This window comes from Lithobates pipiens, unplaced genomic scaffold (genome assembly GCF_037356315.1).
Source record: "Lithobates pipiens isolate NorthernLeopardFrog02 unplaced genomic scaffold, aLitPip1_a1.2 Scaffold_30, whole genome shotgun sequence".
Lineage (NCBI taxonomy): Eukaryota > Metazoa > Chordata > Amphibia > Anura > Ranidae > Lithobates > Lithobates pipiens.
Genome location: NW_027507791.1, coordinates 161,345,878 through 161,361,191, shown reverse-complemented (window position 1 = coordinate 161,361,191; position 15,314 = coordinate 161,345,878). Strand labels below are relative to the sequence as shown.

Here is a 15,314-nt window from a genome sequence, read left to right as displayed (position 1 = left end):
CAACCCTACTTTGCCACAAGACGAACCCACCATTGGTATAAAAAGTCTCAATTTATCTTTTTGCCACATACAATACTTGTGTAATATACTGTACATCCACTCGGAGACCCATATCCTTCCTTGACTATCAGGAGGAAATCATAACTGGCAAGCAAGAAAACATTCGATCAGATATGATAAGCAGACTCCACGAATGCCACTTCCCCTCCCAGATAAAGAAGCCAAAGAGGTAAAAGAAATCGTAGGTTGTGCTCCAGAGGAGGAGTTAGAAGAGACATCTTATTATTGCCCCCAGTGTCCTTCCCGACCAGGCCTCTGCATAACTGTTTCCATGGTTACCATACTTCTTAACATTATTAGTGAAGTATGGTAAACGTAATTACCAATTCTTACCATTTACCTTCACACCCCTAATGCCACTGCTTGATCCTGAACTGTTATTCGTCCATGCCTTTGCCTGCCATCTTAACTGTACATACCTCTGCCTGCTCTGGAACTGACCCTGGCCTGTTTATTAACCACGTTTTTTGCCTGCCGTTTGGACTGATCTTTACACTGCTACTGTAGTAGTGGAGTTCATGAGGGGGCTCCAGAATTGTTTTTCTGGATGAAGAAAAATAATTTAGTTTTCTCATTCCCAGATTAGGGTTTGGAGACCGGAGGCTTCAAAGATATTTGGGTGGGAGAAGCCTCTACCTCTGTCCCAATTCTTTCCTGGCTGAGGCCATATGCCTAATACTTCTGCCTGCTGTTGACTTACTGCCATCATGAACTGACCACACCTCTGCCTGCTACCTGTACTACAACCAGGACCAATATTTTGGCACTGACAATATCTCTGCTTGCTATGTGTACTGACCGTGGACTGTATATGGACAGTATTTCTGCCTGCTTCCTGTCCTGACTATGGACAACATTCCTGCCTTCTACCTGGACAATTCCATTCTCTGTGGCTGATCAAGTCCCTGCTTACTGCCTGGACCAGTGCTTTCCTCTGTGGACAACTGCACTACTAAAACCACAGGATATTTTATTTACCTTTTGCTCAGTGGAATGTATTTAGGGGTATAATTCTTGATTTGTGCATGGTATGTGTTAGGAATATAAAGGGCCTTCAAAAAATCGAATAGTTAGTGAGGAAATTAGATGTTAAATTTATGCTCCTAGAGTGCCTGGAGGTGCTACTTGGATGTTGGGCCTACTGTATGTGGCCAGGCTGTGTAAAAGTCTCACACATGGTATCGCCATACTCAGGAGGAGTAGCAGAATGTATTTGAGTGTAATTTTTTGCTATGCACATACTATGTGTTAGAAATATCTTCTAAATGGACAACCTTGTGTAAAAAAATAAAAATAAAAAAATATGCGTTTTTTTCATTTTTTTTTCCCCACGTTTTCCAAATACTTGAAAAAGACATGTTCAGAAAACTCATTATGCCTCGCAGAATATACATTGGGGGGGGGGTTCCATTGTCCTGGTGCTCCATTGCCTTCAAAAGTGTGATAGGTAGTCAGAAAATTAGATGTGTAATTGATGCTCCTAGAACGCTTGGTGGAGCTACATGTATTTTGGGCCTCTGTATTTGGCCAGGCCGTGTAAAAGTCTTACACATGTGGAGTATCGCCATACTCTGGAGGAGCAGAAGAATGTATTTTGGGGTGTAATTATGGTATGTACATGCTGTGTGTTTGGAAATATGTTATAAATAGACAACTTTTGTGTAAAGAAAAAAAAATTTTCCCCACATTTTCATAAAACTTGTGGAAAAAAATGGCATGTTCAAAAGACTCCTTATGCCTAATACATTGGGGTGTTTGCTTTTTAAAATGTCATATTTGTGGGTACTTTCATTGTTCTGATGCATCAGGAACTTCAAAAGTATAATGGGTAGTAGAGAAATTGTGTAAGTTATGTCCCTAGAACACCTGATGGTGCTCTTTGCATGTTGGGCCCCTCTTTGTGGCTAGGCTGTGAAAAAGTCTCACACGTAGTATCGCCATACTCAGGAGTAGCAGCAAAATGTGTTTTGAGGAGTAGTTCCAAGTATGCATATGCCACGTGAGAGAAATAGCCTGTTAATATGACAATTTTGGGGGGGAGGGGAGAGAGAGAGAGAATCTTAATTTTGCAAAGAATTGTGAGAAAAACAACTTAAAAAACAACTCACCATGCCTCTTACTAAATGGCTTGGAATGTCTACTTTCCAAAAAGGGGTCTTTTGCGGGTATTTGTACTTTCCTGGCTTGTTAGTGTCTCAAGAAATGAGATTGGTACATCGAGTGTGATTAGGTGTGATCAATTTTCCATAATTAGCACCATAGCTTTTAGGCTAACTTTTACACAGACCAAATAATGTACGCTTATTTGGGTTATTTTTACCAATGCAATGTAGCAGTATAAATTTTGGCAAAAATGTATGAAGAAAAATTACTAATTTGCATAATTTTATAACTGAAACAAAGAATGTGTTTTTGAAAAATTTTCAGTCTTTTTTTCATTTATAGCACAAAAAATAAAAAACCCAGTTGTGGTTAACCACTTCAATACCAGGCACTTAAACACCTTCCTGCCCAGACCAATTTTGAGCTTTCAGCGCTGTTGCACTTTGAATGACAATTGCGCGGTCATTCTACACTGTACCCAAATGACATTTTTATCATTTTTTTCCCCACAAATGGAGCTTTCTTTTGGTGGTATTTGATCGCCTCTACGGTTTTTATTTTTTGCGCTACAAATAAAAAAATACCGAAAATCTTGAAAAAAAACGTTTTTTTTTTGTTTCAGTTTCAAAACTTTGTAAATAAGTATGTTTTCTCCTTCACTGATGGGCACTGATGGGGCTACACTGATGGGCACTGATAAGGCGGCACTGATGGGCACCAATGATGTGGCACCAATGAAGTGGCACTGATGAGGTGGCATTGATGGACACTGATATGTGGCACTGATAGGCGGCACTGATGGGTGACACGGATGGACACTGATAGGTGGCACAAATTGGCACTGATAGCTGGCACGGATTGGCATGGATGGGTGGCACAGATGGGCATGGATGGGTGGCACAGATGGGCATGGATAGGCGGCACAGGTGGGCACTGATAGGCGGCACAGGTGGCCACTCATAGGCGGCATTGGTGTTATACTGTACTAGTGGATGCCAATCAGTGCCAAACAATAATGCATGCCAATCAGTGATGCCCATTGTGGGCACTGCCATCCATTATGGGCACTGATTGGCATCCATTGTGCTGACTGGCATCCCTGGTGGTCTAGGGAGGATTACCTTTTCCCTGGTGGTCTGGTGGCGTCCCTGGTGGTCCAGTGTGGGCATCCTCGGGGGGGCTGTGCTGATAATCGATCAGCACAGACCCCCCCCCCTGTCAGAGGAGCAGCCGATCGGCTCTCCTCTACTCGCGTCTGACAGATGCGAGTGAGGAAAAGCCGATCACCGGCTCTTCCCATTTACACTGTGATCAGCCGTGATTGGACACGGCTGATCACGTGGTGAAGAGTCTCCGTCGGAGACTCTTTACCGAGATCGTAGTTGCCGGGTGTCAGACTGACACCCCGCAACAACGATCGCCGCGATGCGCGCCCTCCGGGGGCGCACAGCGGCTCATAATCCTGATCACGTCCGTATCCAGGGGTAGACAACCTTTCATAAATTGAGATCTACCTGGATGACATAGGGAAAATCAAAGATCTGGGGGCGGGGTTGAGCCCCGTTTGTCGCTCTTTTAACCTCCCTGGCGGTATGTTTATTTCGGATTCTAGGTGCTGAAAGCGGTACAATTATTTTGCATGAAAATTTGGCGTTTTATATTGTAGTCCTGCAATTCTTAAGAATTACTCTCTTACATCTGTTCAAACCAGAGTCTAGCAGACATCCCGGGTATGATAAAGTTTGAAAAATGAAATCATATTTTCTAATATAATAACTATAAATAATTATACCAAATAATAATATAACAATAATAAAAATGATTCAATAATGTAATCAAATCAAAAACACAGAAATTTTCTCAGTTGCAGAATTGTCACAGTCATTACTTTTCAGTATATGATGATGGATCTCCCCACAAATCGCTATCCCTCAATTCTGCGAGTGATCCCAATTTATTATCGCTGTTTTCTAGCTGGTATAAAATCATTTTTGATGTAAAGGGACAGTTTTGGTTGCTATGGACAATCTCTAGTTTCCAGGCATAAAGAACAGTTTTATAATATGAAACTGCATGCTGGACATTGGGCAGACCACTAGGGACAAAGGGATGTGAAATTACATACAGCAATGTAATCTGTAAGATTACATTATACTGTATGTATACTGTGTGTTTCACTTTTTGAATTTGGCGCCGTTCTCCATCCCCGTGCGTCGCAATGCTCGCAGGGAACGGAGATAGGCTCTGTGATGAATCGTGCGGAGGACGAGCTGCTCATACAGCGCGGGGACATCACTGCATCCAAGGGAGAACGTAAGTAACCTCCTCCTGCATACAGCGATGCGGTCCCGAGTCTGGCTCGGGGTTACTGCTTTTGGTACAAAACTTCTACCCCGAGCCAGACTCGGGAACACTGCCAGGGGGGTTAACAAAAAATAAAGCCCCCAATAAAAACAGTGTGTCACAGTAGTATCTACTTCCCTTCTTCAAATCAACCCCCCCACAATGGTGTCCTCTGCCCCCTTTCACATTATCTCCCCTAGTAATATACTATGCCCCCCCCCCCCCCCCCACTGCAGTGTTCTCTGCTTCCTCACCACAGTAGTGTCTTCTGTCCCCACCCCCCCCCCACACACACACTGTTGTATCCTCCCCCCACAGTAGTGTCCTATGCCCCCCTAAGCAGTATGCGCTGTCCTCCTCCCCCCAATAGCAGTGTTTCTGCCATCCTCCAAACAGTAGTGCCATCCTCCAAACAGTAGTTTTACTAAACCCACAACAGTAAAATCAGTCTGTATATGTGCATGCTTTTTATACTCTGTGGAACCCTAAGGGGTTAATCCTCTGCATTGTGTAAAAAGACTGCTTGATTTTGTATGCACAGATCCTCCCCTTCCTACATTGTCCAGATAAGACAGAGCCTTTGAGGTTGAATTGCACATGCTCAGTTTGGTGTGTATTGCTAGAGAGGTTTTTTTCTTGGGAGAGTGCTTGTGATCAGCACAGGGTCAATCAGCACTGTTCAAACATGTCTATACAGAAGGTCGGGAGCCCTGCAGCTTCATAGGACAACTCAATGCAATATGAAAACTCCTACAAGTTTCATCAGGAACTGATAGAAATCACAAAGCTGTTTATATACTGCTGTTGAGAAAGGTATTTATCAGTTTATATTTACTAAAATATATAATACATTTCCACAGTCTGTGTACTGTGGGAGACCAGATATATTGAATGCAGGTTCTGGGTTTAGTAACACTTTAACTAAAGCAACTGCTTTGCTCTCCTCCATCTAGCACTGTTTTGCCTCTCACTTTGCTCTGCTAGTAAAAGGAGAGCATCGGAGGCTGGGGGAAGGGTTTGGCATGTCCCAGATTGTGATCTAGCTGTTGGCTTCTCGCGATCGACAGTTTGCCAACCCCAGCTGTATCCCTTACACAGAAATGAATAGACAGGTGATGGAAGCCTAGCAATGTGAGGCTGTACTGTATATTACAGTGCCACCAATCTAACACCAGAAAATTGCAGACAGGGAGAGATATCAGTAATCTGTGTATTGTGATCATCAATGTGGTAGTGATTCACTGTCCAGTCAGCAGGCTAGGGGTAAATGAGTTATGCTGCTTAAATGTAGTAGAAAATGTGAGGTCACCAACTTGAGTGTGATGTCTAGTAGACCTGGATTTTAGGACTGTCTGAACAAAACTACAAATGTTTTGGCAAGTAAGATACTGTATGTATTTTAGCTGCATATTTACTTTTTCTTTTTTCTTTTGTAGAATGCTTTTCTATCACAAAGGACACTTCTTCTTGATTGTAACAAAAGCTTGAACAGAGGTACAGACAGTATAGCTAGATCCCACCATATAGCTTCTGAAACAGATGCCATCGGACAAGATATTGTAGAAGTGCTTGGTGGTCAGAGAGAACAGCTGGAACGAACAAAAGATCGAGTAAGTAAGATGCACATTTCACAAAAAAAGTTGTTGCACTGTTGTTGCACGATCACACTGTGAAAGGCACAGGGAGTGAGACCCTTTGAGAGGTGCATGCTTTGTGAGCAAGGAGAGAGTGACTAGGACCAGGAACCTGGGAGTGAGGCACGCTGATCTGACTGGTGGAGGTGGCGGGAAACGGGAGGGTGACAGCGGATCGGAAGACAGGTGAGTGTTACAGCTGACCGGGTGAGGCTGCGGGGAACGGGAGGCTGGTGTCAGCTGATCGGGAGAGGCGGCTGGGGACCGTGAGACCAGGGAATGTGAAAGCTGTTTGGGAAAAGAGGCAGGGAGAGGCGGCAGGCACAAGACTAGTAGTGAGATAACCAGATCAAGAGGGGCTGCAGGAGCTGACAAGCCATACAAGAGCAGCTAAGCACAAGGGACAGATGAGAAACACAATCATTAAGCTGTGTGTGGTGAAGCTGTCAAAAAAAACTAAATAAAAAAAAAATGATGGGGGCTGTGAGTATCGTGTGTAGTAGTAGTAAAGCGCATGCGCGCGAAACATGTAAGCAGGCCGGTCGGCATGGCAACTCTCCTCACCACGGAGCCCTCCACGTGACTAACAGTGACTAACAGCCGCTCGGACAAGTGGCTTCACACGCGGTGTGTTGCGCTCCAAGCCTCCCACCACGCAAGGCGGACGCCACCTTGTATCCAATTTGGTTATACATTTTTCAGCGTGCACTGCACCTCCGTCCCAGAGCTCAACACACCACAGGGAGCAGGATTGATCACTTCCCTTCCACTCCTCAAGCTCAGCACGGCGGCGCCCCAGCCCCACAGTCCATTCATCAACCAAGTGAGTGACTTCTGGAACACAGTTCCATTTATTTGCACTTGTTCACGAACTTCATTGTTTCCCCCTGCCTTTGGGAGAGGATCACCCACAGCCACCAAGTTCATATGCATAGTTGACTGTTGGCAGAGCAGCCTTGTTATTATTTTAAAGTCACAAACAGAAGACTCCAGGGCTAATTCATCACCAAGCAACTGTCGTTTAATATTGTTGTGATCGACTGATTTAATGGTTTTAAGATCCCAGGAGGATCAGACGTCTTTGTTTTTTTTATCTAATAAATTGTTTTTTATGTTTCTTACATCAGATTATGAGTTTCTCTGATGCGCTGTTTTTTGATTATTTAATTTCTGCTTTTTTCCACCAAGTCCAAAGTGGTCTAGCAGCTGCACATTGAGACTAATTACAGGACATCTTCTGAAATAACGATTATCTTAACATATGGATAAGCGTTTTCCACAAAGGGATTACTCATTTGTGCGCCAATGACTTTTGTTGTTGTTGTAGTAGTAGGGAGTAACTGTGAATACCTAGAGTTATAAAGTATTGGGTGTACCCAGAGTTACTGTGTGCACTGGGTGTACCTAAAGTAGCTGGGAATAACTGGGAGTAACTGAGAATAACAGAGAGTACCTGGGAGTTCCTAAAGTAACTGAGGGTACTTGGAGTACCTAGAGAACCTAAAGTAACTAGGGAGGAGCTAGAGTAACTGAGGATAACTTGGAGTAACCAAGAGTAGTTTGGTGACATTTAGGCGGGGTAGAGGGGGAAGCATCAAGGGGGCGGGTCCTGGGCTGGCACATCCCAAGCAATACGCCCTGTTGTGTAATTTTGGGGAGACCTGTCAAGGAGTGGCATTGCTGGAGCAGAATGACTCCCTTAGCTGCCAGGGGAACAACTCCTCCAGCGAGAGCAAGGGTAAGGATAGACAAATTCTGGTGTTAGGGGATTCATTTATTATAAGGACAGATATGTCAATTTATCGCAAAGACCATGATCACCAAACTGTATGTTTACTGGGTGCTCAGATTCAGCACATCACGGATCGAATGGGCAGATTGACAGGATCCAGCTGCCATGGTATATGTTGGCACCAACGACAAAGTTAAAGTAAGGTGGCGTGTCCTAAAAAAAGATTTCAGGGTGTTAGGTGCTACATCGAAGACCTCCAAGGTAGTAGTCGCAAAAATACTGCCTGTACCTAGAACCACACCAGAGAGGTAGCAGAAAATTAGCAAGTGGCGGAGGAGCTGGTGTAGGAAGGAGGGGTTTGGGTTCCTGGAGCACTGGACTGACTTTTCAGTCGGTTACCGGCTCTTTAGCAGGGATGGGCTGCACCTAAATGGGGAGGGTGCAACTCTGCTAGGAGAGAAAATGGTCAAAAAATTAGAGGAGCTTTTAAATTGGGTGTTGGAGGGGGGGTGGCAGCAGAATGAGTGATAGCCAGCAATAATCAATGTTCAGTGGGTAATATTGGATGCATTAGTGATAGGGTGACCAGTATACCTAAACACAAGGTACAGAAGGACGGCTTCATAGCAACTAACAATAGTATGCGACAGGGTAAAATTTTGAGGCTTGTACACCAATGCTAGAAGTCTACCTAATAAAATAGGAGAACTGGAGCTTTAAATGTACGAGGAGGGTTTTGATTTTGTGGGAATTTTAAGAAACTTGGTTTGACTGGCAACTATCCAGGGGTATTCCCTATATCATAGGTACTGGGAGGGTAGGAAAGGGGAGGTGTGTGCATGTTGTTCAAGAATGATTTTCTAGTGAATGTGAGGGATGACATTACTAATGCATCAAGGGAAGGGGTGGAATCCTTGTGGGTGGAGCTCCAAAGGGAGGAAACCAATGGGAAAGTAAAGTAATAGTGAGCGTATGCTACAGGCCCCCCAAACTGAGGGAGGAAGACGAGTCTGACCTCCTATCACAGCTATAAAGGGCAGTTTTATTAAAATGGGGGCTTGCCATTTCCAAAATGTCCTGCAAGACAATTTCACGGGCTAGTTGGTGAGTGCACTGGCAAGAGACAAGGCATTACTAGATCTCCTGATTACAAACATAGATCTGATCGAGGATGTAGAAACACGGAGCAAATTAGAACACAGTGATCGCTTTAATTACTTTCAGTATAAACCACAGGAAAAGGAAGCACAAGGGAAATACAAGTGCGCTAAATTTAAAAATTGCCAACTTCCCAAAATTACACTCCTATGCTACATGATATCAAATGGGATAAAATCCTAGGAACAGGGAATACGGAGAAAAATGGGAGTGCTTTAAGAGCATATTAAAAGTTATTGCCAAGGGGGGGCGTGTCTGGCCGGCGGAGAAGATGGCCGCGTAGCTGTGAGCTCCTGCCGCCTCACACTACTTAGCAGCCCATAGCGACGCACCGGAGAGGTTCCCGCTGCCCCGTTCTCGTCCCTGACCCGTCGGACAACACAGGCAGAGATGACGAAGCAGAGGAAAAGTTCTAAACCGCCTCAGCGCCTTACTGCTTTCTTCCCGGCGGTGACACAGCCGAATCTTCAAGATGGCGCCAGCGCTCGTCACAGCGGAGGAAACGGCCAGCACTCCAGCCATCCGTACGGGGTGAGTCAGGCTCCTACCTTACTAGAGGACACGGGGGAGATGTCGCCCCCTCCCACCCCCACTATGCGCAGCCCAGCTAAAACGACAACGCAGGGAGGGAGATGAGCTCTCTGCTGGGCCGCAGCATGTACATCCACAGCCTGTCTCCACACAGCTCTCCTCACAGAGCACACACGCTGAGCCCTTCATAGAAGGATTACCTGCTTCTGACCAGGCTATTTCAGAGAGCGCCATGAAGAATATGCTCGTGTCCCTCAGGAGAACATTATTTAATGATTTTTCTGATATGTTTGCCTCAGTAAATGCTACTGTTCCACACTCACTCTACTCAAATCCAGCACTTAGAATCCAAAATGGCGGATCTCTATACCGCCCATAATGACCTTGTCGATGCATATGCTGACCAAGAAACTGCTTTAAGCACCTTCAAAACAAATTATCGGATTTGGAAGACCGCTCAAGGCGAAATAATATAAAGTTCAGAGGGATTCCTGAAACCGTCCCTCCAAGTGAACTCACAAATTTTGTCCAACGCCTTATGAAAGCCCTTATACCATCTCTGACGGATATTGAATTGTGTGTGGACAGGGCCCATCGCATTCCTAAACCAAAATTTCTCCCTGACACAGCACCTAGAGACTCTGGCACGCATTCACTACTACCATGTTAAAGAACGGATCATGGCGGCTGCTAAACAAAATCCAGTAGTCCCAGATGACTTCACCGGTATCTCTCTTTATACCGACATCTCACAACAGACCGCACTGAATAGAAAGAAGCTCAGTCTGCTTACGAAGATTCTGCGTAACAATAACATAATGTACAGATGGGGGTTTCCCACAAAACTACTCGTTTCTTGGAATGGAAGTGTGATCCCTATACATAGTGTGGAGAAAGGAATACAAATATTTAAACAATGGAATCTGCTCCCTCAGGATGCTTCATCTCCTGCTCAACCTGTTCCGGAACGCCTGGGTACAGAATGGACTTGATCTGTCTCGCTGCAACTCAGCAAACCTCTCCCTACTTTTGCTACGTACGTGTAGCGCAAGTGTAGCGTGAGGCACGGAGGCCCACTATTCCTTTTTGCTCTTTTTGCTTGTGCCTAGTGCATGGCACTATTGGTCTTTCTACCCCAATTTTCTGTCGAAGCAGCTTCGGCTGCCCATTGGCCTGGCTACTCAGGTCTTTTTTACTTATGATGTTCTCCATCCTTTTTTTCCCTTCCTCGTGTGGTTTCCCCTTCCCCCCCCCCCGCTTCGTCCTCTGGCACTTTTCCACCTGAAATGCTTACAGCGGTGATAGTGACTTTGCCAAAATCCGACAAGGATCCTACTAATCCTGCAAATTATAGACCCATATCCCTTCTCAACACAGATGTGAAAGGCGGTACTCAATAATTTTGGATTTGTGGGATGGATTCAGACGGCCATCATGGCCCTATATTCCTCTCCCTCAGCCACGGTACTTACTTCGGGCATTGCCTCTAAATCAATACATATAACTAATGGGACGCGACAAGGTTGCCCCCTTTCACCGATAATTTTCACGCTTCTCATGGAACCATTGGCAGAACATATCAGATCCCATCATAACATTACCGGGCTAACTATAGCTGGTAGAGAGCATAAAATCAGCTTATTCGCTGATGATGTGGTGATTATACTATCTAACCCATTAACTTCATTGTCTGCGACGCAGAAGGTGCTGCAGGAATTTAGTGCCGTTTCTTATTACAAACTGAATGCCACTAAATCACAAATTCTTGGTGTCCATATGCCAGCTTCCATGCAATTACCTTTGACTATGGAATTCCCTTTTACTTGGTCTCCTCACTCTATACCTTTTTTAGGTACTCATCTGACCCGACAGACCTCACAATTGTATACATACAATTTCAAACCCTTTTTGGAATCTTTGCCTCAACAACTGTCACATCTATGTACCCAAGACCTATCCAAAGCGGGTAGAATAGCAGCACTTAAAATGCTTATACTCCCTAATCTCTTTTTATTTATTTCGCACACTGGCAATCCCTATTCCACATACTTTCATTTCCTCGGTACAAACGATATTTAACCAATACATCTGGAATCGTAAACCGCCTAGGTGTTCTGCTACGATTTTGCAGACACATAAGAAGCATGGTGGTATGGGTGCTCCTAATGTAATAGCATATTATAAAGCATGTGTCCTGGATCAACTTAAATATTGGTGGACCCCTTCCGAACACAAAACGTGGATAGCCATGGAAGTTGATGGCACTACGCACGCGGACCTCAAATCAACCCTTATTGCTATTCTGTTAGGTGTGCCAACCCCTACTTCCTCTATACCTACGATTCAAATCTCCACGAAACTATGGTCCGAAATTCCCATCTCTTCCATACATGATCAATCGTTATGTAAAATTCCTATCCCGCTCTCGGTCCTCCGCCATTTTATTCCGTGTCTTGATTTGAAAACATGGATCTCCAAAGGTGTATTCCTACTCCAAGATCTGTATCTCAACTCGTCCCTCTGCACATTTGATTATTTGGCATCGCGATTTCAACTCCCTTCCTCAGCCTATTTCCCCTAACTACAAATTTCCTCTTTTCTGCGGAAGCACCCTCTACCTTTTTATCTGCACTTACCTTCACTACTAAACAAATTCCTCCAGGACCCTAATGGCCCCATTAAAGGAATATCTCTGCTTTACAGCATCTATAATGCCCAGCATTCCTTTTCCAAAACTACTATTACTAAGTGGGAAAACATCCTAGGTAAAACGTTTCCTGATGATTACTGGCAGTCTGCATTTTCTGCTACATATACTTCCTCTAAATGTGCCATTCATTTGGAACATTTCTCAAAAGTAGTTCACTTCTGGTACCTCACACCTTGTAAACTTAGTAAATTTTGCCCAGATTGTACAGCCCTATGTTGGAGGGGGTGCGGAGATGTAGGTACATTGTACCATATCTTATGGACATGCATATCAGTCCGATCCTTCTGGAACAAGGTTTTCACAGTGATATCTGATATCTGTGATCAACGTGTGGATCCCACACCTGAACTAGCCTTATTACACCTAACAATACATAAGTTTCCTTCTAAGATCAGAGTGGTGCTTACACAAATATTACTAGCGGCCAAACTCACTATCACACGCTTATGGAATTCGGTCGATTCTCCATCTCCCTCTGATGCTGTTCTCACCCTCAACCATCAGTGCGAGATGGAGAGAATCTTAGCCTTTATGAATTTCAGAACCACGCCGTTTCGGATTAACTGGAGTAGCTGGCTAGCCCAGTAGGGGAAGAACCTCTGGGGGAATCCAGGATGGTAAAGGAGCTGGGGGTCCTAGTAGATGACAGGCTCAGAAATGCAATGCTAGGCTGCTGCAAGCAATACCAACAGAATATTAGCATGCAATAAAAAGGGGATTTAGGGGGCGTGGCCACGGCATGGGAGAGAGCAGACGTACCTGAGCTGAGCTCTGTCTGCCCGCTCTCCAAATAGCCTGAAGCGGCAGCTAACCGGCAGAGTTTTACTGGCTAACCGGGATGCCATTCAGGAGGAAGTATTCCTCACCACCCGGAGGACCCCGCGGCTCTGATCGAGCTCCATGGAGGACTTTTTTACCGGCGGCGGCCGCCGGTATGGTGCAGGCCTAAAGATGGCGCCGGGTGAGTGTTCACAGGCCGCACACGCGGCATCCCCGACCCATCCACAGCACCAGCCTCCTCTTCACCTCCTCCACCCTCACCAGGTTCCGGGGGCACCCCTTTTAGCAGCCCAGACCGCAACGCCACCCAGGGGAGCAACAGTGCCTTCTGCAGATCTCCATCCAGCCCTTTCACAGAGCAGGCTAGGCCGGCATCCTCAAGCTCCAGGGTCACCCCCTCACACCTCCCCCAAACACAGGGCCATGACTGGGGCACTGGATGAAGGGGACCTGTGGTCACATATCTTAGCCCTCCCAACCTGGGCTGATTTAGAGGGCTTTATGTCATGTATGGAAAAGGCCTTAAGGAAGGACATTGAAGACCTACAAGCAGACACTGCACACATTGGTGGTAGGTTAGAGACTGTGGAAGCCTCGGTGGAAAGCATTACTCCCACCTTGCAAGCTTTACAGACCCGATGAACGATGCAAGACCAGCGTATTGACTCCCTACTTGACTAACTTGACGACGTTGAAAATCGCATGTGGCAGGGTCAACATTCGCATTTGGGGCCTCCCAGAAGCCACAGGACCCAAAGACATAATCCCTACCCTTCAAGGAGTGTTCTCCCAAATAATGGGTAGAGAAGCACCTGATCGCATAGAAATTGATCGTGCACACAGAGCTCTTAGGCCACCCTCTGATGACCCTGACGAGCCCCGAGATATTATCTGCAAGCTCCACAAATACACCTTGAAGGAGCGCATCATGTCAGAGGGATCCACCATGTGGACTTTGACGGTGCTAAGCTGTCTCTGTTCCCAGACGCACGCTGATGCAACGCAAAGCACTCAAACCACCACTGGAAGTGCTCCAGGATGCCCATTTGATTTATCGCTGGGGATTTCCATTCAGTCTTTCTGTTACTAAGGGAGGTCAGCAGGTCACTTTGAGAAACAAATCAGACCTACCGCATTTTCTAGACTGCCTTGGCCTCCCCAAAATGGACATCCCAGAGTGGTGCCCCTCTTTGGCACCCCCACTGCCACACAACACGGAACCCTGGCAACAAGCACGCTGCAGACGACGTAACAGGCCACGACAACACCCCGCGGCCTCCGCTGAACGGGATCCTCCTCCATCTGTAACGCGTTGAAAGACCGTTCCGATGCTTGAGGGCTCTGATCCCTCTTTTTCTTTTTTTCCCGGTTTTCAGCGAACACCTTGTTTTTCTTAATCTGTTGCTACTGCTGCTGCTGCTGATCTTTTGAATGCACTTCCACGCTATGGTAGTGCCCATAGCCGAGAGCAGGGCCATCTGAGATGGTTTTGACCTGATGCCGCTCCACCTGCCCTCAGTAGGAGAACTCTTAGAGGTTATCTTTCTCGGATGAGGATACTCACGGTGCATGGACCACCCATACCCTATTGGGATGGCTAGCCATGAGGTGGGCCTTGCACCGTTGATTGTAGTTATGCTAACTCGCCCTCTGGGCGTATTGCTCATTGTTTGTTTTACTTTACACATATGTTTTTTTTCTTTGTTATTTTTGTTTCTCTTTATTTTTGGGATGCACTCACATGTCTTTTTTTTTTTTTTCCAACTCTTTTGACTGTTTATGGGTCAGTGTGCTGCTGGTCTCTCCACATTCCATGCCCGTCTTCAGGAAGATGCTACTTGGTGACCATCCATGGCTGTAATAAAGATAGTATCGTATAACGTCCGTGGCCTAGGCTCCCCCTCTAAACGCAGTAAGTTGTGGCTTGAGACAAAGAGACTTGGTGCACATATTCTGTTTTTGCAGGAAACTCACTTCAGGACTGACTCGGTCCCCCGCTTGCCCACACACTTATACAACCAATGGTACCTCAGCAATTCACCCCGCTCTAAATCGGGGGGGGGGGGGGAGGGGTGGCGTTTGCGATACATAGACACTTCCCCCTTTATCCCTCTTGACCACCACGCAGACCCTGACGCCAGGTTTGTCTTTTTGAAAGGCACCTTATTTGGTCGCAAATTGACCCTTGTAGCACTATATGTGCCTAACACCAGGCAACTAACGTTCCTGGACAGGTTACTAGACTCTTTGGCCGCGTTCCGTG

At 45.7% G+C, this 15,314-nt stretch overlaps 1 protein-coding gene across 3 annotated transcripts in view; it reads left to right on the top strand.

The window, feature by feature from the left end:
• The window catches only part of VTI1B (vesicle transport through interaction with t-SNAREs 1B), a 260,604-nt gene that overhangs the window by 142,799 nt on the left and 102,491 nt on the right, over window positions 1–15,314 (top strand). For all 3 annotated transcript variants that reach the window (XM_077465040.1, XM_077465041.1, XM_077465039.1), the window contains exon 4: window positions 5,943–6,116. In XM_077465040.1, coding sequence (XP_077321166.1) covers window positions 5,943–6,116 — 174 coding nt within the window. The remainder of the gene's footprint in view (window positions 1–5,942; window positions 6,117–15,314) is intronic.